The following is a 24,189-nucleotide window of genomic DNA, read 5'->3' on the forward strand; positions in this document are numbered from 1 at the left end:
TACAATTATTCTTTTCAGTAATTTTAGTCAGATTTTTCCCTTGTCCATTTAGTGAATAGCCTTGGATTCTTATGAATTTTAATTTTTACAAGATATAATTTACATTGAGGCACGTTTTCAGCATATCTAAAGACATTCCGTCTTAATAAGAATGATAGAAGAGTATCCGGTGTGAAGTAATGCGGGTAAAGCCAAATGAAGCGTCACGTGCTCGCGCGTTCTGCTCACTAGAAGTTTGGCGTGTCACATCAAGGGAGAATCCCGACCAACATAGATGCGCCAAACCCTTTCGCAGTTTTTTCTTTGGATAATGGCTTTTCTTGCTTCACACCTGAGACAGTCTGACATGTTTTGGGATAAATCACTGAAGATTTGGTCATTTTAAAGAAAATCGAAGGACTTACGTCGTTAAGAGGCAGAAACTGCATTTGAAAGAGAAAAATGGATCGCAGCGAGTCTCGGTCTCTTACCAGAACGGATTTTTCTGCGGTACACTGAAAGTAAAGGAGATGCTTATGGGAACCTCCAATTCCTTATCTATAAGGTAACTTATTTGTTTTGTTTTGTTTTGTAAGTTGTGTTTAATCAATTTCCGTCACAGTATGTTTTTGTGTAGAAAATTAGAAATACTCTAGGAAGATACAAATGTTCATAACAGCATTATTTTCCACAGCTGCTGTGCTCAGGTTTGTTGGGGTAGAAATAATTTTCGAAAGGTTTTTTTTTTTTTTTTAAATTCAACTTCAGGACTATATTTTGATTTATGTTCCCTTTTATTTTCTAATTTGTAAAACTAGGAGATTGTGATGGAGCTTGATGTGTTGTCTATTTGATGCATTTGACAGTCGCTTATCTCTTCACTGTACAAAACCGTGACAATCAACTATCCTTCATTTAATACACACATCCTATGGCAAGCCGATTTAACATTAACTCCTCTTCACTATTATATTTTATTTTATCAGTGCTTAATATAACTTGTTAGTTTTAGTTACTAGTAGTTTTTATATCACTGTTTTATTAGTAATAAATTTAATGCTAGTACTTATTCATTAGATACTAATACTTATTACAATAGTTACTACTATTAATACCGCTATATATATTGTTCTACTAGTAAAATTTTAAATTGAACTGTAACCATGTGACTAGTCAATACATAAAGCAAGTAAAAAATAACTAGTAGCTAAGATATAAGAATTGTTATAACATTACTAGTACCATTAATGATACTAGTGTTCGATACTAGCATATAATCACTGTGCTGGTAAAGCTGAAACATATATATATATATATAATTGTAATATATAGTAATACTAATGAAATTGAATTCTAATGAAACTGAAAAGGAAGTAGTCACTATTGGATTACCTACTAGTAAAAAAGCACTAGCTACTAGGGCTGCACGTTATATCGAAATTATCGAAATATTGCAAATGTGCATATCGCAATGGCTTATGATAACTGGATGATTTTAATACTTCAAAAGATTATGAAAAACCTAAGTTTCAGGTCGCCGCAGACAGCAGAGAGTAGAATGGACGCATGACTGTTACATACTTTTGACATGCTTAATGTTATTAGGCACAATTAAGTGAAGTAGGGCCTACTCATGCGCACAGGAAGCCGCCTCTCGGACAGCGCATAATCCCGATTTCAGTTCTCTTCCTTAGCTTATATGGCCAAATACACACAAAATAATGTGTAAAAATGTCAATCTTTGTGAGTATTCACATAAACACAGTCAGTTATGTCTTAAGTGGAGTAAACAGTTAAGAAAGAAAGCGCACAAGTAACAATATTAAGTGATAGCAGCCTAATAAATCTGCTTCCGTCTATGTGCTTAATGTTAATCAAACAACAATAGACAAGAGAAAGTCACTCACTGTTATATATGTATTAACTAACATGAACTAATCATGAGTAATACATTTTTTACTGTATTTACTAATCTTCGTTAACGTTAGTTGTTCATTGTTCATGTTAGTTCACAGTGCATTAACTAATGTTAACAAGATTTTAATAATGTATTTAGTAAATATTGTAATTAACATTAACAAAGATTAATAAATGCTGTATAAGTGCAGTTCATGTTAACTAATGTAGTTAACTAATGTTAACTAATAAACCTTATTGTAAAGTGTTACCAAATTTATTTTACACAACTAAAGCATTATCATTTGGCATATCGAATATCGCATTATTTAACGAGTTATTGCATATTGCATTTTTCTTCAATATTGTGCAGCCCTACTAGTAACATAAAAATTGATACTAGTTAGTATAAAGGAATATTTGTTAAATCGGCTTGCCATACAGTCATTGTTCGTTTGACATATTTGTTCTTTTAACTGTAGGATTCCATTGTCAGACGCTTTATCATGACTGATGGCGAGGGGAGAGAACACTTTCATTACTTGGAGAGAGGAGAGGTAAGAGTTCCCATTTCAGCCCTGTACCGGGCGCCCGGTCCCAGTGAAGAGATCGGCGATGAGGAGGAAAAGAGCAGCACATGGATCCCGGTCCATGAGAGCTCTCAGGCACAGGGGTCTGGGGCCCGGGACCCCACTCCGGATTTGGTCTCCGATGAGGAGGAGCAGCCCCCCTACCCGATGCTTGCACCTGTGGTGTTCTTCTGCATCAAACAGACCACTCGTCCACGTAGCTGGTGTCTCAGGATGGTTTGCAACCCATATCCTTTAACTAATGTTTTCATGTGAAACTACTATTTAGCAGTTTAGTATGTGGATTTGAAGATTACGCCGATGACTGTGGCATTAATACACAATAATCTATCAATTCCGGTTTTGTTTTTTCTTGGACCTGACAGGACTTCGGTATCAATTAAGATCTGTAGGTGTATGCTGAATGGCTGGCTGGTTGCCGCGGCAGCTTGCAGCTTCCTGCGTGTATTTTGACAGGAAACTTCAACAAATAAGAGCTGATCTCGTTCTCCCACCAGTGTAGGCTTCCCAAAGATACGTCCTTTTGGCAGTGTTGCAATTAAGAGCACTATTTTATAAATAGCTTCATTAGCTGTAGGGGCGGCTCAAGCTCTCTGCTGAGTCTCTTCAGAAGTGATGCACAAAATGCAGCCTGGCACTTTGTAGATATTACTTTATGATCTAGATAGAGATAAGATTAAATACAATGCTTATGATTTCTAGTTTTTAATGATGAATTGGACTCACTGGTCTCATTTATGCACTGGAGTTTCCTCCATTTTGTGGTTTGCTTTTTGTTGCTTAGCCATAAAGCAAATTACTCTTAGGTTGTAATTGTTTTCATATTCCATTTATGATGGCCGCATTGTGGTCTGAAGTGCATTATGTATTTCATCACTTTTTGACTGACAGCTGTAAAGAGAGCAATTAGACCCATGATTAGTGTATATAAACTTAATAGATTTGTTGTCATGCGGATCTGGGAGCACTTTGTGGGATATCTGGAGGATGTGGAAAACATCACTGCAATTTGTATTATTTCCAATTGTGTTTTGCGGGCTACTTAGTGTTGTGTGCAAATGCATTTTCTGTTTAAATCTTCTTTATATGGGTTGTTTACATTTTTCATGGTGGGGCACTTTTCATATAATACATATAAATGGCAGCTTCACTTGCTAAAATGTCTTTTGGATTATTATAATCACCATTAGGATCTATGCACCAAGCATGCAGTTCTGTGTGCAACATTAGAGAAATGGCAATATGCATCACTGCGACATTTCGCTTGTTATTTAGACAAATACACTGAACAACTGAAATTTAAATGGCGAGAGGATCTGCCATTTGTCGTCCCCCATCAAAACACAAAGGGAAAATGGATTTTTTTTATAACTGCTGGTTATTAATTTAATTACTATTCATAAGTGGGTCATTTATATTCTTCCATCTTTCTGTCTTCTGCTCTTCTGTTTCTGTTTTTGGGTCAGTTCGATACGCCAGCATCAGTGTTCAGCAGTGTAAAATGAAGGCTGCAAACGAGCATGCTTGTCAGATGAAAGTATGTATCATCTTTATTTTGATTAGTCATACATGAGCTTTCCCGCCCTCAGGCACGTGTTGCGAGGCCATAACACTTATTTACTGAGGTGATGATTAATCTGTATTCTGACATATTGTAGATATCAATGGCAGAACTGAGACTGTGTGTGTGTCGTTGTTTGGAATCACTGCCAACTCTTCTCCAAAAATATTTTGGAATATTTTATTAAACATGACTCCTCTTATTTATATTATTATTATTATTAATGGTCATATTTACCACTTACCTTTGCATGGAGATTATCTTTATTCTCACTATTTTGGTTTTTCTGGATAGATCAAAAGACAAAAAAAAAGATTTGCATTTGCCTCAGAGAGTTATTAATGTGTTTAGATATAGATCATGGGCATGTTACATAAACTGCAAAGACTAGTCTTACAAGTTAGCCATAATTTTTTTTTCTTTAAGACTGTTCATATCTTCAGTTAGACTGTTCACAAAGTCAGTTACATAAAAACATAGATTGGCCTACTTTGATACCGAAAATAAGTTTGACTGCCCCTTGACTAACTGCTAGTGGGTCATGTTCAATCTTAAGATACTCTCTTAACATAATGGCTATGTTTATGCAACTGGCCCCATGTGTGCAGTGTTCATGTTGCCATGCGAGTATCCTGTTGAGATGTACACCTGTACCACAGTGACAATGTTCAGTCTGCTGAGAGCAGGCATGTTGCCAGGGATAGGGGATAGTTCACTCAAAAATCAATATTCTGTCATGTCATTCCAAACCTGACTTTTCTAGTGAAAAATAAATATACCAAAATGTATTTATTATGTACTAAGTATACTACAAATGCATTTTATGTACTTAATATAAATACCCTGCGATTGTATTTTTGGTATACTAAATTGATATACTCGAAGTCTGCTAAATTGGAACAACTAATTTTGTACTTAATGCACTTTAATTATCTGGAAGTAGTGATGAGGTCCATCTAAAGATATACTTGATTGTGCTAAAATGGAACTATTGCAAGTATACTTTAGGGACACTTGAAATATCTTGCATTTAATGACATTAAACAGTGATCATACTATCCTTACTAATAGTGGTATTAAAACACATTTTAGGCTTAATATTAATAAATGTGCACTGTGCAAAAATGAAGTACTCCAAATAAAGTTTATTTATTTTATTTATTTCAGTAGTCTCAAGCAATCTGTCAGTAAATGTTAATAGATTTGTACTCATGGCTGTTTATACACAGTATGAAATAAATGTATTTTAAATACATTTTGGTATATTTTTTTTTTCACTATGGCTTCTTTCTTCTGTGGAACACAAATATTTTTTTTGTAGAAAGCTTTGACTATTTTTGTCCATACAACGAAAGTGAGTGGGACTCCAAAAAATATTAATCTCCATTGACTTTAATTGGATGGACAGAAAAGAACACAGAGAGACATTTTTCAGAATTTCAGAATGTTCTCAAATGTTAGCGCAAAAACATTTATGGAACATCATTTATGGAACATTTTTTCTAAAACATATTAGTTGGACAATTGTCAAGTTTTTTTTTTTTTTTTTTTTTTTTTTTTTTTTAAATGTTACTAATTGTTTCAGAACCTTCAGAGAACATTCAAAAGTAACATTCCCATAAAGTTTGAAAATTGACTTTAATTACTTACTTTAATTACTTTTACATTTGCATAACCTAAAAAGAGATTTTTAAAACATTACAAAAAACAGAATGTTTCCAGAGAACATCCAGAACTTAATGGGAACATTAGCAAAATGTTCTTAGTGCATATTTTTGTTAGCTGGGATTAAAAAATGTCGGAAATCTTTGGGTGAACTGTCTCTTCAAAGGTTTGAAGTAAAGATTGAAGAAAGACCGTTTAGCTGGGCTCAATTAGTAAACTGGATTAATTTAATGAGCTTCCGTGTTCACAAGGAAACAAATATCATCAAGAGGGTTTGTAGTGTTGTGATTTAAATAATCCCAAATTTTACTTGGCATGCCACCATACAAGGTGCAGATTACCAAAGAAACACTATGGCTATCAGTTTCATTACCTCTATTATCAGGAAATGTTTTTCTGTAGCCTAGCACAACACAAGCTCGTCTTGCTGCAGGTTTTATCTTTTTCTGCTCAGCACAACTTCTCACCATTAAATGGAAGCATGTGTTTACGGTGTGGATCGTTCGGTTTGACTGTGAAGCTTGGCACTGTGGGATAGGTCATGGGTTGTGCATCACAGAGAAACAAAGAAAGGCTGTGCTGGCATAGAAAGGGTGAGACACAGTGAGAGAGATTGCAGTCTCTCAACATGTTCTCATTTTTTGAAACCCCACTCAGTGCACAACACAGACAGGAACAAATGCACTTTTAGCTTCACGACATAAACCTACAGTACACTGATTTAGGATCGTCATGTTGCATCTGTTTTGTGTTTAAAAGATGAAATTAGAGTGGACGTTTGGAGATCTGATGTTGTTTCGGTTAAAGACAGCAGAGTCTGATGGGAATCGGTGCTTGTATAACCTCTAGTCTTTGAATGTAGCTATAGGAGAGGAAGCTGAATGATTTATTGGTCTAGGGCATATGGAGAAGAGGAGTCAGTCACAGCCTAAGCATGCTGATTAGAGGAGTGTTTGAGGATTAATATCAGTTCAGCTGGATTTCTGTATATCCTTAGGCCTGCAGCTCGTAGAGTGTTTAGAGCAATGGCACGGAACTAACAAGGCCTGTACAAATCGGCTGTCTTCTTGTAGTTTTATGACTTCAAATGAACAATAGCGATAAAGGCACATGCGCTTGTGCCTTTAAAGGACAGCCTGTACACATGACTCAAATTTATGAACTGTTTCATATCTGCAGCACAAGCAAGCTTCATGAGTCAGGTCATGACTGTAAACATTAATGTATGTTTAAACTTTCATACTGATCCTCTGGGGTGGTAAAAGCTCTAGATGGCATTTTTATGACGCTGTATGTTTGCGTCTAGATAATGATAATGGGTCTCAGGCTTAACAGTGAATGAACAACACCTATTCGTGCCAAAGTCACTGAGGGGCAACGATCTGGATGTGTAGTTTAGACTTGACTTTGAAATTACAAATGATACAGCAGGTGGCAGCCTGTTCCCCGAAAACATTTTGGACAGGTTTCACATGTTGGGGTTAGGAGGGTCGATATTGTAGCTTTAGACTACTGTTAAAATGCTGCTTGCTGAACATCTGGCTCTTCAAGTAATTTAAAGCTTCTTTATTTAAAACAGAGACGTTCGGTGTATCTTAGCAACAGTTTTCTATATTGATATGTGTGCAGAATTTTAATAAAAGTAAAAAGCAAAGCTGCTGTAATCAGTGCTAATCAGTGATTGTCAGTTTCGTCAACAAAAAAGATGGGTGACAATAATTAAACAATTTTAATTAGACCATATTGATGATGAAAATATGATGACAAAAAATTCACACCTACAAATAATCAGATAGAAGAGTATGCGTATTTGGTGTGCGAGGGGAGGGCTCGGAATTTGGCCCGAACCCAGAGTCCCCCTGTATCCCTGGCTGGGATAGGAACCAGCCGAGAGTAAGGAGTCAGGGTGGTGGAGGTAGAAAAACTGTTGAGGAACATAGGTGAGTCGGCTATGTATATATAAGCCTCCTCTTGTGCTGATTGGGTAGATCATTTTTAGAAGAAGAAATATGTAAAATGTGCAAATCATATTATGTAGGGGATTGATCTGCTTTTGCTGAGAGCCAGTAAACTGAATCACTGTACTAGCTGGTTTGAGCTCTCAGACACATCCTGTAAGAGATTAATCAGGTAGAACCATAATGTTACAACTTACACAGACCATGAACCAAAGTCACATAAAATGGACAACTTGCATATTGCATAGACTGTTGTTGTAAAAACATGCTGTATGAGGTGTAGTGTGCTTGAAGCAACAACTGATTTCTTTTTTTTTATTTCAATGAAAATGAAGTTACTATACTTTGGTTAAAATGTTTTTTATTTTATTTAATATTTTGTATTTATAGGGGATTTTATGGTACTAAATTATATTTATGCAGTAGTTATAATCCATTTATTCACTTTTTGAGCATAGACTTGATTTCCAACTTAAGCTGTCATAAATCTTGAATGCTTTGGACCACAGAGTTAATTTTAGTCTGTCCAACAGGTCCCACAACAAGACAAAATCCTCTCTACTCACTCAGTCAACAGCTGACAATGTATATATCGTACATGTCACAGTCTCCAAGGTGTTGTTGATCTCAATGGCTATTGATTTGTTCATGTAAGGTGTGGTGCAATAGACTTGTGTCATTTATTCTCAACAGACAGTTATAAACAAAAGACAGAGAAGCAAAGGGCATAATTGAAAAACTGGCAATCGATTTTGAAGGCTCTCATGGACGGGTCCCTCTGGTGAACCTCAAATCCACCTGGCTCTGTGAAGTGTTTATACGAGGTGAGAGCTGAAAGGATGATATTTGAGTGGCTGGTGGGAGGTGGCTGCTTAGGTCGCAGTGGACCTCCCTGGGGAGCGGCGGCCAGCTGGGACCCGCTGCATTTGAGGGAGATGGATATATTCCGGCCTTATGCAAGAGCCAACAGTGGCAAAGGAAAATTTCTGATTCCGAAAGAGGTCATGAACTGCATTTTTTTTTTTATATATAATGTTCTCCGAGGTTCACTTATCAACACCCATCAAAACGGAGTGTTTGAAAGAGAGTGTCAAAAATAGGATAGCAAATGGCCTACTACTTCTAAATTTTGATTTTTGATGTAAATTTTTTTTACAAGACTTGGAAGTAACGCCCATTGCTATGATTGGGTAACAATTTTTATTAAAATAATTTTCAACATCCCCGCCATTATACATGTGGAATTTATAAGTCTTGGTTGTGGCAAATAAATTTGAAGTATTTGGAGTTACCATAGTTATAATTGACAAAGGATGACTTACAGTGTTTTGTGTAAACGGAATTCTTACAGGCTATTCATAGTTTATTCTTTTCAATATCAGTGTTCTAAATAAAATGAAACTTGTTGTAATGTCTTACTGATGACAAAACAGAAGATGTCGCTCACTGAAGCTTTTATTCAGGATTACAGCAAATGGCTTAGATCAGTGGTTCCCAACCTTTTCCGACTTGCGGCCCACATAATCAAACACGTACGTTTCCATGGCCCACTGCAAGAATTTTAACTGACCCAAATATTTGTGTCATATAGGTTAGGGAATTTCACATTTGCAGCATGTACATGGTCGTTAATCAATGAAGCTGTCTACACTGTACAATAAATCTCATTATATTGTGTCTACACTTTGTTTGTTAAAATGAGATGATTCACAAGCTTGTGTAACTCAGCAACAAAAACTTTGGCAATTTGAGTGGTGAGTGGATTCTGATTGGAAATCAACAGATAGGTATGTCTTTGATTGGCTACATTGCTCTACACTGCAAAAGCATGTTGTAAATAGAAACATTTGCAGGCCATAACTCCTTCTTTGGTGGCCCCCTGTAATATTGTGGTGACCCACTGGGGGGCCGTGGCCCACAGGTTGAAAACCACTGGCTTAAATCAAAACATTAACTATCACAACTATTCAGTTTGACTGCGACGCTACAGTATAAATACTCAGTACATATCAAACGATCTGTATCAGACAAAGCAATAGTGACACATGGTAAGAACACTGTTACTCACACTTGTGTATTGCGATATTACTGTCAGATCCAATGTAGTTGGCACTGCATCGTCTTTTATTTTCAGTCTCTCTGAAAGGCCTGTGTTAAACTGTGACTTGTTTAAAAATGAATCTGCAATAAAATGAAGCAAACAAAAGAACAGTGTCTTACTGATGCGATATGACTGGAACTTTGTTAAAAATAAAGTTCATTTAAACGCTTTCTTAAAGTTTGGATCACAAGGGTGGCAATGCAAAGACTGTTTTTCCACAACTTGCCACTTCAAAACATCTTGTAATCCTTAGAGGCATCTCTATAATTTTTTTGCTGGAGTAATCCTGTGTTTGCGTCTCCCGTATTTACTACTACATACGCAAATCGGTGGGCGGGGCTAAAGAGGCAATGATGTAGAAGTAGGCATCAATATTTTTCTGCAGAGGCGGTCTTTCGTTGCAATATGACGTAATAATGTAACAAAATCCAAAAACGAGTCATCTTGATTTCAATACAAGCAGGACGTTTTGAGTTCTGAAACTTACAGGATATTTTTTATAGTATGATGACCGCGTATGTGTCAAAAGATCAAGAAAAATTTGATTTCTCAATTCATGACCCCTTTAAAAAGCAAGCAAACCATAATTTTCTCAATAGCACTGCTACTTTTTGTTGTCTGACGGCCCCTGTCTGTATTCGAGTCTCTATAAGTGTCGCTTATGATGCCAGTTTTCACAGGAGCCACTTCTGAAGCATCTGTTCCCAAATACCAGCGTGTTGTCGAGCTGGGCTCCTCTCTGACTGAGATGTTTCACTATTGTGTTGATTCAGCTGCCATCTCACACTTTGAATTTAAACCACACACACAAATGACGGTGTGTGAATAGCTGCAGATCAGGTGTTGATGTGAGTTTGAAGAGTGACAATTGGACACAAAGAGGGCAAGGCTTCATAGAAAATGACAATAAAGCATTGTTTTATGTTTCTAGTTCAGCAGATGTTAAATGCACTTGGCCCTGAACATGCTTTTTGATGTAAATTGAGTTTTGCTGTCACATTTTTACCCTTCTCCCCTTGTTTTTTTCTTGGGATTTCAGTGTGGATAATGAATAATGCCTTTTTATGCAAAAGAGATCCCATAAAAGACTTGACTTCTGAATATGCAGTCTTATGGTGTCAAGCTTATGAAAATAATGAATTTTTAAAGATGTCTCTATATGTTTTGCAGTCTCTTTGTGCAGCAATAAATCTACTGCCAGAGATATCGGAGTTCAAAGAGGAGAGGTTGAAAATTGGTTTACACTGATATTTCCTGTTGTGATAAAATATCTGTGCATCTGATTATCTTTTCCTTTGACCTTATTCAGAAATTGAATTATTAATGATTACTGCACTTCTTATATGGGAAGGAACGATTTGCTTGGGTCTTGCTTGAATCCACACCTTAGCATCTTGCTCTTATTTGCGTCAAAATGACATTACCCTTTTGTTTCTCCAAACCTGTATAACTTGTTTTCTTCTGTGGAACATAAAAGAAGATATTTTGACCTTTTTTTACCGTACAATGAAAACCAGTGTTGTTTTTGGACCCCATTGGCTTGGTTAGATAGATAGAAACTATAAAAAAAATTATTCTTTATTGGGCACCGTTCCCACATCTTCACACCTGCCTCAACCAGTCTTGCTGTTTTATGTGAGCTACAGCTCCTGCTTGGCTGTCAATCATGTGAGTTTGTGCACTGCATACTCTGTGTGCGATGAAAGCAGAAACTGATGAATAAATAAAAACTGCATTGCCAAAACTGGTGCTAACGGCAAGGTCTTTGTCCGCCACACTGAGGTTGTCATGGCAATGTGGACCATTAGTTTATATGGGGCTTTTGAGGCATGTTCTCAGCACAGCAGCGCATTTTGCTGCATGACAGCAAAACGACGTCCGTTCTGTATTTAGATCCATTTTTAAAACAGAGCTTTTATGCGATGACACATTGATAGGTGAAATTCAATAATCCCATTGCAGCTAAAACTATTTAGAGGGTGCATACGCAGAGGATTTGTACATATTTGGATTGGTGTGCGCTGAAATGAAGTATTAGGTAGTTTCGTAAAAGGTAAGTTGGGAGGGGCCTGGGGGCGGCACTTTGGGCTTTCACTGCATTATAGTATGAGGGGATTTCTCTGTGGAGAAGCACTTACTAGGAACTACCTGGTTGCCAGGCAACAGACGAGCTCATGCCTCACACTTCAACAGAAAGTACAACACCCCTTCATCCAGAAAGCATGGGCTTTGCTGAGTCAATATCATACATTATTAATGACCTGGGTTATGAGATGGTGTGGAGAGGGGGCAAAGGGGAATTGGGGTGCGAAAGGAAAGGATGAAAAATGAAAATTCCATTTGGACCAATTTAAACCCTCTGTGTTCATTTGTGTCAGTCAAGCTAACAATAAACTGCAGTAGATCCTTCAGATTTGAAGTCCTAAGGGCTCAAAAAAGGTCCCTGGGATGGTGTTCTATACCTTGATTTAATCATTGTTGTGATAATGTGCTGTCAGGTGTTTTACTCTAAACACTAGTTATTAGAAATTAGACCATTCCAGAGGTATTTTCCCTATTCATTTTCTCCATAGGGATATAAAGAGTGTAATCATAAACAAACCAAATAGCTCTGAGATGAATCACATTACAAATGCTGATTTAAAAAAGACAAAGGTACAGTGAACTACATATCCCATGAAGCATTGCAAATAAATCAGTTGACTTAAGAAAAACCATACAATGTAATTAATTTTAAAATATATACAAATATATAGTTTTAAATTATTACATTCAAAATGCTTTGTGGGAGTGGGAGGTCACTGTTAAACTGTTTTGGTCTGGTTTTGGTTTCTGTGGTAACACTGACTTCTCTCCTCAGGATTCTGTGTAGTTCTCTACTTGGAAGTTGGCTATTAGCTTTTTTTTTTTTTAATCGCCATTGCTTATGGCTTTTACAGAAGCTTATTGTATATCATCTCTGAGCTCATGGTAGGGCTGTCTTTTAAAGATTTATACTTAATAGTTAAAAATCAATTTGTCTACACTGTTAAAAATAAAGGTTCTTTTGGCATTTATGGTTCCATGAAGAGCCTTTAACATCCATGGAAACTTTCAATTGCACAAAAGGTTCTTCATGGTGGAAAACGGTTCTTCAGATTATTTAAAAGTTCTTCACATTAAAAAAATGGTTCTTTTAAGAATTGTTTACTGAAAGACTCTGTTTACATCTAGTATTAAGATGCGTTTTGGACGAGGGAGACACATTCTTGTTTGGTGTTTTAATCCATCTCTTTTGTCCACTTTCAACCACTTCTGTCCTGATTTCTTCAAGGGGAGGGTCTATGGGTGGGTAAATGTATGGGCTTTTTCAGATCTTTCGATGTAATGGACAAAATAAGCTTGCACAATTTACATGTGAACGTGATATATATCAGCTTTCTTTTCTCCTCTGATAGCCACAAGAGTACAACGAACGTGATGAGTGCATGTTAGAAATCAGGAATGATGAGAGAACATTGTGCTTCGTACATTTTTCGTCTTCAAACCAAACTTGGTTCTTCAGACGACAAAGTTTAAATCCCGTCTGTCTAGTGCGCTTCCCATAATGTTCATGCGTTAGGTAGGTGTAGGTGGAGAGCAGGTGGTCTTTTGTGGCTGTTTGAACACATTTGACCACATGAGTGTCTACTCTACGATAGCAATCCAGTCGAATGCATTTTCGACTATTTCTGGAAGTGGTCGAAAGTGGTCAAGGTCAAAACATTTTAGACCCCGTTTACTAGGGGTGGGAGAAAAAATTGATCCATCGATGCATCGCGATTCTCTCTCCAACGATTCTGGATCGATTCTGAGCTTCATTTTTATTCAGATGCACGTGCTTTAGAAACACCCGTATTCTGCTTGCTTCCAATTCCTCACACACATACGCCACTCGAACCTTCTGCAAAATAATCATTCATAAAGTTCGGAAAGGTTGAAGCGAATTACAATGACATTCGCGGGCTTCATTGAACAGGATGCGCGCTGTGAGAGACGTGAGCTTTGTTTGATGTTGCTGTGCGCGGTCTTGCCTGCTGGTATTTTCCTTACAAATGCTCTAGTCTACGAAGTCATCATTTATATTGTTTGGAATGCAGTGGACTTATATATTTAAAATATGAAGCTCACTTACAGAAGGCTGCTTTCAATTTCAAATGCTGATGCTTTGTTTGTGAAGAGTGCTCGCGCATGCAGCTGTGCGTGACTCCGGGTAGGTGGTTTAATGTGCTTGCGTCTCAAAATGGTTTTATGACGCAAACTTAATGTAGCCGAAACACAGCCAGTTTTGTTTTAAGGGATTAAATGGACAGGACAAACTGCATTACTTATTATATTTCAAAAGAGATCCGTGCGTGAATGCAACTTATTAGATCTCCCGCTGTCTATGTAACAATCAAAGGACAGTAAACATGAGAAAGAAAACGTTCAGATAATCTTAAATACTGAAAGCACTCTTTGTTTATTGCTTGTAATATGTTTCGTTGCTCCTCTTTATTGTTTGCTGCTTGCTTGTATGTTTTGAAGTTATATTAGTTTAAAATTCTTAACATATATTTGTTTTAATAAAATTTTTTATTTTATTAAATTTTGTAAATGTAAGGATTTTAAGGTTTTTAAGTCAGTAAACTAATTAATTAATAATAATTTTAAAAAAAAAGGAGAGCAAGAATCCTTTTGGAATCGGATCATGACTCCCAGAATCGGAATCGGAACGGATCGTGAGGTGACTAAAGATTCCCACCCTTACCTTTTACACCTGTATTTAGACAACCTGTTACTCACATTACATCACAGCAAAAGCAAACCACAACCATCCAATCAATTCCCAAAGGACAAAATCAATTCCCGGCCAAATTTTTTTTTTTTCGAGAAGATGTTTCACTCGGCTACATGTCACAATACGGAAGAAAAGACTATCGCAACTTCCATTTCATGCCTACATTAAGTTCCTCTGCAATCCAAAAGTGCAACATATAATTGCTTTTGACCTTGTAAATTAAGTATGCTTATACAGTGAAGCGAATCCATAATTTAGATAGAATTCTGTGTAGTTTGACTCACCGGATATGAAATGTAAGGCAGCACTTATGCAGGGTAGGCAACCCCACAGAGAGACTTGTGATGGCTGGCATTTTGTGGTAACTCAATGGTGTTTAAATTGCCATTTAAAAGCACATTAGCTAATGTCAATGATGTAATGAAAAAATGTTGATACTCATTAGCCTTCCCACTAGGCCAGATGGAGCTTTATTATTACTGTATAAAAGAGCTCACATTTACCAACTCAGTGTACCATGATCCACTTGTATATGATAAAAAGCTTTTTGAAATGGCCCACAAAACAACCAGCAATTGTACAATAAATGGCTTATTTTAGCTGAAGTGGCTTCCAACTTGCTGATAGCGTTTTGTTTGAAGAGGCAGATGTAGTCGTCTTATTTGTGGAAGCGCTTGAGAGAGCTGTGCTAATGTTTTGAGTAGCCATGAGGTACAGCTACATGCCACAGAGCATATATTAGCTTATCTGACAGGACGCCTACGCTTATACCCTGATCTTGTTTGTTCCAGTTCATGGCCCTGAAGTCAGTCCAGTTCTAACACTTCCTGTCTTGACCGTGTGCCACCCATCTTGTTGTTTAGCACAGAGAGATGGCCGAAGTTAATTATCTGTCATTATATGCAACAAGGAAGACTCACTATTTCTGTCTGCCTCATGGCCATGTGTCTCTGATTGTTATTGCTCTAAGGATATCAGAAATTACTGCAATGTATTTCAGAGTACAGTGTTAAAAAAAGAAGTTGTTCACAAAGCTTAAAGGCAACAGTTTGCATGACTTGTTTTTATGGAAGTCCATTTCCACCGCACAAGTTGAAAAAAAAAATGTATAAAAAAAAATATATGCTTTGGTAAATTATAATGAGATACTAAGTCACGAGATAAAAATCCAAATTATGACATACTCATAATTATGAAATAGAAAGTCAAAATTAACATTTAAGGTCAATTTAATATAAAAACCTAAAAAAAGTCAAAATGGACACAAGTCAAAATTATCACATACTAAGTCATTATGATATAAAAAGTTAAAATTATCACATACTAAATCATTATTATGAGACTGAAGGTCATAAATCAAATTATTTTTCATAATTATGACTTGTCAATTTTCTTTTGACTTTTTTATGTGTCAGTATCCAAACATTTCAACTTTATATGTCATAATTATAATTTACCAAAGCATTTGTTTTATGTGGTGAAAATGGGCTTCCATACTTCATTTACAGTTCAAAATATTAAGTTGCCATGACTTAAAATCTGCTATCTTTGTAACAATTAACTATTTAGATTAAATTTGTCCAGTTGTCAACTTAACCAGAGTATTAGGCAAATTGTTACCTTTATTTAACCTGATTTTAAATTGTTCAGTATTTTGTTTCATCTAAGTTTTAATAAAAAAAAAATAACAAGACAACCATTTATTAAATGTGACAACAAACTGTTGTTGTTAACAAACTTAACAACAGCAGTGTACATAAAAGCTATATATATATATACAGTATCTCACAGAAGTGAGTACACCCCTCACATTTTTGTAAATATTTTATTATATCTTTTCATGTGACAACACTGAAGAAATGACACTTTGCTACAATGTAAAGTAGTGAGTGTACAGCTTGTACAACAGTGTAAATTTGCTGTCCCCTCTAAACCGCTGGCCACAAAGTGAGTACACCCCTAAGTGAAAATGTCCAGATTGGGCCCAAAGTGTCAATATTTTGTGTGGCCACCATTATTTTCCAGCACTGCCTTAACCTCTTGGGCATGGAGTTCTCCAGAGCTTCACAGGTTGCCACTAGAGTCCTCTTCCACTCCTCCATGACGACATCACGGAGCTGGTGGATGTTAGAGACCTTGTGTTCCTCCACCTTCCATTTGAGGATGCCCCACAGATGCTCAATAGGGTTTAGGTCTGGAGACATGCCTGGCCTGTCCATCACCTTTACCCTCAGCTTCTTTAGCAAGGCAGTGGTCGTCTTGGAGGTGTGTTTGGGGTCGTTATCATGTTGGAATACTGCTCTGCGGCCCAGTCTTCGAAAGGAGGGGATCATGCTCTGCTTCAGTATGTCACAGTATATGTTGGCATTCATGGTTCCCTCAATGAACTGTAGCTCCCCAGTGCCGGCAGCACTCATGCAGCCCCAGACCATGACACTCCCACCACCATGCTTGACTGTAGGCAAGACACACTTGTCTTTGTACTCCTCACCTGGTTGCCGCCACACACTCTTGACACCATCTGAACCAAATAATTTTATCTTGGTCTCATCAGAACACAGGACATGCTTCCAGTAATCCATGTCCTTAGTCTGCTTGTCTTCAGCAAACTGTTTCCGGGCTTTCTTGTGCATCATCTTTAGAAGAGGCTTCCTTCTGGGACGACAGCCATGCAGACCAATTTGATGCAGTGTGCGGAGCACTGACAGGCTGACCCCCCACCCCTTCAACCTCTGCAGCAATGCTGGCAGCACTCATATGTCTATTTCCCAAACACAACCTCTGGATATGACGCTGAGCACGTGCACTCAACTTCTTTGGTCGACCATGGCGAGGCCTGTTCTGAGTGGAACCTGTCCTGTTAAACCGCTGCATGGTCTTGGCCACCGTGCTGCAGCTCAGTTTCAGGGTCTTGGCAATCTTCTTATAGCCTATGCCATCTTTAGAGCAACAATTCTTTTTTTCAGATCCTCAGAGAGTTCTTTGTCATGAGGTGCCATGTTGAACTTCCAGTGACCAGTATGAGAGAGTGAGAGCGATAACACCAAATTTAACACACCTGCTCCCCATTCACACCTGAGACCTTGTAACACTAACAAGTCGAGGAGAGAAAATGGCTAATTGGGCCCAATTTGGACATTTTTACTTAGTGGTGTGCTCACTTTTGGGGCCAGCGGTTTAAACATTAATGGCTGTGTGTTGAGTTATTTTGAGGGGACAGCAAATTTACACTGTTATACAAGCTGTACGCTCACTACTTTACATTGTAGCAAAGTGTCATGTTGTCACATGAAAAGATATTTTTGTAAATATTTTATTATGTGAGGGGTGTACTCACTTCTGTGAGATACTGTGTGTGTATATATATATATAGTTGCAAGAATTAGAATTACTTGCCGAATCTGTGAAAATGTGAAAAATTTTAATAAAATAAGAGAGATCAAAATGCATGTTATTTTTTATTTAGTACGGTCCTGAGTAAGATATTTTACATAAAAGTTGTTTACATATAATTCACAAGACAAAAAAATAGCGGAATTTATTAAAATGACCCCGTTCAAAAGTTTGTGAACCATTGATTCTTAATACTGTGTGTGGTTACCTGGAGGATCTACGACTTTTTGTTGTGATGGATGTTCATGAGTTTGTTCTGAGCAGTTAAACTGAGCTCTGTTCGTCAGAAAAATCCTCCAGGTCCTGCAGATTCTTCAGTTTTCCAGCATCTTTTGCATATTTGAACCCATTCCAGCAGGGAATGAATAATTTTGAGATCCATCTTTTCACACTAAAAGCAATTGAGGGACTCAAACACAACTATAAAAAAGGTTCAAACATTCACTGATGCTCCAGTAGGAAACATGATGTATTAAGAGCCGGGGGTGAAAACGTTTGAACAGGATGATGTCGTCCAAATTTTTCTTATTCGGTTTAAATATCAATTTTTCTTCAGAAGCAACAGAAGATACTTGCATGTTTCCCGGAAGACAGATTAGTACAATTTACCTTGACCTTCAAATTCAAAAAGTTTTCACCCCCCGCTACTGTAGTATATTTGAAAATCCAGAAGAAATGTTGTTTTCAAAAAATAACATTCATCCAATTCAACTGCTGTGCTGCTTAATTTAATATTTAAACTCTGTGTATTTTGTAATAGAAAAACTGCATTGAGATTAAAGTGTTCTGAAATTGTACTTTGGTTAAACTTCGGGATAACCAAAAACTACAATAATTATTTTTTTAGCATTAAGCATGTAATCTAAGACTCATGTTTTATAGAGTATTGTCACTAGATTATATCAGTTACACGCGTGACATTACAGCAGTGGACATTTGTTAACATGATTATGAGGGCAGAAAGGAAGCCATGTCATCCTGTGAAGCCATGTCATAATTCATTTTAGCGGTGCGAGTAACAGAAAATGTCCTATGGCAGTGAGAGCTATTTTAATACAGCTGTCATATTTGTTCATATTTAACGATGTGCTTGCTGTGCCTCCCTGTGCTTTACCTTGTTATTGAGTCTTCCGCACCTCTGTGTGTCATAGCCAACCGTTATTAGAGCGTGTGACCTTAACAATATCTACTGCATAAATAGCCCACATTTGGCCTGTTCATAATCACAGGGTAATGACGAATGGAAGATATTTTAGAAGGACTGCGACACTGATTTATGGAGGTTGACTTTAAAATCAAGGCTCTGAGGGGCCACACAGGTGGACGGTCCTTAGTTGGCACCCTTACTAGACGGCCCTATAGCGTAACTCACCCAGTTTACAGCAAGACCACCCGGAGGCTTCAGAAAACACGGACAAACTGCTCAGGCTGCTTGTTTTGCAGTTGCTCGGCATCAGAGCTGTATTTACACACGTGTGTTTGTTGTTTTTCATTCGGCACGGCTGGATGTTTGCATGACGGTCAGGATTCAATTCCTAATTAGGTAAATTATCAGAGCGTGTTAGCGTGTTATAAATGTAAAATGCCAAGGTATCAGAAAATAAATCCTCGCTTACTCTAAACGGCACATTCCTTTGTCTGTGCTGAGTATAGAGTGTTACTGTTTGTAAGCATTCCTCCTCCAAGCGTTCTGGCAGACTGTCCAAATACAACCGCCTGCACCGGCAGACCTGCGGTCCCTCAGCCCGCGCAAGAAAGGAAGGACGAGGGATTTCCATGAAGCTCTGTGAACATGCGACTTTCACACACCTGCTGAAATATGACGTGCCCTCATATGTTGTTTATGATTCTCTATTTAAGCCCACCTTATTCACTTACCTTTCAAGAGCTCTCTCAAGTTTAGAGTGTATGTCATGCTCAGTTTAGACTTACATAATTGAGAGGAGTCAGCTCAAGGCCAGTGCTCGAAACTTATGAAACTTCATGAGAGAAGACAGAGGAACATTCCCACTGTGTTTATATCCTGTGAAGTACAGATTGTTAATCCTCGCTGTGAAGCATCTCTCTGTTAGGGCCAAATGTTTATGTATTTGTATTGTCTTACATGGACAAATGTAAAAAAGGCATTGATGTGTTGGATAGTGTTCTGGGAGGGATTGTGAAGAGTGACAATTAGGACTGAGATTTATCTTTACATAATTTTGAGTGGCTGATCCTCACAGTTTGATTACCTTGTAATTGAATCCTTTAAAATAATGAGAAGCTTCAACGATTGTTCATAGTTCCAGTGACGGCTGGATCGTAGCCCAGACGGGCCCCTGATAGTCTTGGATTGCTCCGAACAAGCTCTTTATGGATTCTTCCCAATACTCCTGTCATTAACGGAATCTCGGCAGAAGACGTTCTTTTCAAAGTGAAGGGAAAAATAGTGTTAGAGGCATGTGCAGAAGGATTCAGCAGGTCAGTCTTTGTGAAAAATAATGTCTGGAGTGTTTATCAGGCACTGGACTTTCTCTGTGTGCTAAAAAAGACAGACATTTAAAAAACACAGGCATAGAGCAGAGAATGGAGTTTTTTCTATATTTTATTGTTGGCCTTCATGCCATTTTATTGACAGTCAGGGTCAAAAATTAACACTTGCAATGTGTTAAAATTGGTTTTAGTAAACAAAACAAAGTGAAATGTGCTGTCAATAATGCAAAATGCAGTTTTAAATACCAAACCATTCCTAACCAAGTTTAGAGTCAGTAAGTATCTTTTTACCAAGGCTGAATTATTTAAATGCTAAAAACTGTAATATTGTGAAATATTATTACAATTTAAAATAACTATTTTCTATGCTAATATATTTAAAAATGTAATTTATTTCTGTGATGTCAAAGCTGAATTTTCAGCATCATTACTCCAGTCTTCATTGTCACATGATCCTTCAGAAATCATTCTAATATGATGATTTGATGCTCAAGAATTTTTTATTATTGTCAGTGTTGACAACAGTTATGCTGCTTCATATTTTTGTGGAAAGTTCAAAAGAACAGCATTTATTTGAAATACTTGTAACATTATAAATGCCTTTATCATCACTTTTGATCAATTTAGCCTTACTGAATAAAAGTATGAATTTCTTTAAAAAAAAACTTATTGATAAACTTTTGAATGGTAGTGTAATAATGTAAAAGAAAAAAATATGAAAAATATGGCTGTAAACCATCTTGCTATTGAAAGGTGTTGCAATTTTGGAACCTGTAAAGATATCAGATACCTAATAAATTGTCATTATCAAACTGAGGATGGTGGAGACAAGAAGGAAAGGAATCAGATAATGTCACAAGCTGGATTCAAACTCTCATCGCCTGTATTAACACTTACTGCTTGGCTGTTTTTCCAACAAAGATGGTTTGTGTTGTTGATGCTGCTGCTTTTATCCCAAAATATCCTAACTGTGCCTTTTGTATTGAAGAAGAATCCAGTCTATTCTGGGATGACCTGTGCCTCTAGACACAAAGCAATGAGCCTACAGACAGCAGCAGACAGCACTTCCTGTTCTTCCAGGTATTAAAAAATGCCGGCATTTTTGAGATCCCAATTCTGCCATATAAGGTTCAGTAAGTAATGGAACTCAGAAATGACTTCCAAGATGCTCATAGTACAACCTTGGGATCTGTGATAATGGAAATTCCCTATGGAGACTGAGCAGAATGCTTTTATCCGTGTGCTGTCCCAAGCATGATGTGCAGTACTCTGCTCTGTGTCAGCTGACATATCTTAAATGCTGCATCTTTATATGGAGCTTCGGTTCCAATAAGATTTACACACCTGACAAAAACAAATCACTTTGTAACTGTGTCAGCACTGAAAGCTGGTCACTTGTGCCATGCTAAGATAACCATTTGTTTTTGTGGCTGCTGTCTCTGCTCTTCTTGTTGACTTGTTGTCAACCAGTAATGGTTATGAAAGTGTTGTTGGGGGTAGAAAGATAGGTGCACTTACAGAGAACAGAAATGAACAAAGGAATGGCTGGAAACCCCTAGATACTCCTCATTTAATATAATAATGTGCATCGTGGTGGAACGTCTGAGCAGCACCATTTCTCCTGCTGTGGAAATGTAATTAAGAGGCCAGACTCTGCTGCCATGGCTTCTCACACATTCACAGCTCTATTTCATGCTCAGGTAGTCAAAAGCCTTTGTTTTCTGATGGTTAGAGCCAGTTGGGTAATGAACACATCGCATCATTTCCACTCTTGAGGTGTTGTTTATGTTTATGTCATAGTAATTATCCAGAGGACACAATAAGTTAAATGAAGTACACAAGTTTGTTGTAACTTCCTTGCTCTGAGTGTAGTTTGACCATGGTAATGTATGCATTGTTGCATGCTACAGTGGCTTGGTGCTGCACTGTGAGTACACTTGCAATGCCTGCATGGATATATTATGGAATGAAAGTCCTTTAGTTATGTGTGCCACTCAGCACAATGTCAGAGGGCCCTTTTGCTCACTGCTTCCTGCTGTGCTTTAAAGGGCTTGAGAGGAGCACTCTATAGGGATTCTCATTTGTCATTTTACTCTCATTTTTGTTGTCCATCGAGGCATAGAGTGGAGTGAAATCACAGGCAGCTCATAATTTGAGTGTCTTTACTCTCTAAGGACATTAAAGTTGAAGAGTTTTATGAACAGTCACGTCCTGAGAACATTCTGCTAAAGCCCATATTTAGGCACAAGAATAAAACCACAAAACCGTGTAAAGGGAATTTATTACACTACAAAAATCCTATTCTTAATCCTACTTCAGTGAAGTGATGTGAAGAAGTGACGTGACGTGAAGGCCAAGTATGGTAACCCATACTCGGAATTTGGCCTCTGCATTTAACCCCCCATCCGAGTGCACATATATTAGGAGTAGTGAACAGTGAACACACACATACATCCGGAGCAGAGGGCAGCCATTCGCTGCGGCCCGGGGAGTGATTGGGGGTTAGGTGCCGTGCTCAGGGTGCGTATTGAGGGTGGAAGAGAGCGCTGTTCATTCACTCCCCCCAAACTACATTTTCCTGCCGGTATTGAGAATCAAACCCGCTACCTTCGAGTTACAAGTCTGACTCAACTGAACCACAACAGTGCTGTTTTCTTGTAGTAAAAAGAGTTATCCCTAAAACGATTCAAATTTACGTCATATTTCCACAGAGCAAAATTGCATAAGAATAGTATTGTGAATATAAGTGTATCTGATATTTTTTTTACACACTAAACATGTTATTTTTATGCTAATTTTCGCACAGCCATTTTACAGAGTATAATGTAATGTTTACTTTACGGATGGTATGTTAAAGAAGATACTTATACTTTTGGAGCATTTTATTTTTTCCTTGAAGTCAACTTACCAATCATGTTAGTTAAGGTGTCAATCAAAACAGAGGTCATGTACATACAGGAATCTGTTTTATGGAAGATGATGGAATTTGTGCTCTGCATTTCACCCATCCAAGTGCACACACACCGTGACACACACCCAGTGGACAGCCATTTTTGCTGTGGCGCCCGGGGAGTGATTGGGGGTTAGGTGCACCTAATTTGTGGGTATTGAGGGTGGAAGAGAGCGCTGTTCATTCACTCCCCCACCTACAATTCCTGCCGGTACTGAGACTCGAACTCGTGACATTTGGGTTTCAAGTCTGACTCTAACCTCTCTTATTGACTCTCTGTGGTCATTAAAAATCCTGGGATGTCCTTCGAAGAGAGTAGGGGTGTAACCCCGACATCCTGGCCAAATTTACCCATTGGCCTCTGTCCATCATGGCCTCCTAATCATCCCCATATACAGATTGGCTTCATCACTCAGTCTCCTCTCCACCAATAAGCTGGTGTGTGGTGGGCGTTCTGGCCCAATATGGCTGCCGTTGCATCATCCAGGTGGATGCTGCACATTGGTGGTGGTTGAGGACATTACCCCTTCCATATGTAAAGCGCTTTGAGTACCCAGAAAAGCACTATATAAATGTAACAAATAATAATAATAATAATAATAATAATAATAACCATTAGGCCACAACTGCCTTCATCATTATATTATATTATATTATATTATATTATATTATATATTATTTTATATTATATTATAGCCATTTTTATGCAAATGTGGGCAGTTATTTGCACTCATGGTTATGAAGTCAAGACCTATACTGTAGTATGAACTAAGTTAAGGTAATTTTAGTGTATGTCTACGTAGTGCGTTGAACTCTTATTTCTAAA

The 24,189-nt window shown here is 37.6% G+C and overlaps 1 protein-coding gene across 3 annotated transcripts in view; it reads left to right on the top strand.

Annotated features, from left to right (window-relative positions):
• The first annotated feature begins 223 nt into the window (after positions 1-223).
• The window catches only part of cacna1ha (calcium channel, voltage-dependent, T type, alpha 1H subunit a), a 104,566-nt gene continuing 80,600 nt past the window's right edge, over positions 224-24,189 (top strand). For 2 of the 3 annotated variants that reach the window (XM_051886668.1, XM_051886669.1), the window contains exons 1-2: positions 225-544; positions 2,358-2,691. In XM_051886668.1, the coding sequence (XP_051742628.1) occupies positions 2,382-2,691 (310 nt within the window). In that variant the 5' untranslated portion in view covers positions 225-544; positions 2,358-2,381. Of the gene's footprint in view, positions 545-2,357; positions 2,692-24,189 lie in introns of all 3 variants that reach the window. The other variant, XM_051886670.1, reaches the window with a different exon arrangement.

Source organism: Ctenopharyngodon idella, chromosome 3, assembly GCF_019924925.1.
Source record: "Ctenopharyngodon idella isolate HZGC_01 chromosome 3, HZGC01, whole genome shotgun sequence".
Taxonomy (NCBI): domain Eukaryota; kingdom Metazoa; phylum Chordata; class Actinopteri; order Cypriniformes; family Xenocyprididae; genus Ctenopharyngodon; species Ctenopharyngodon idella.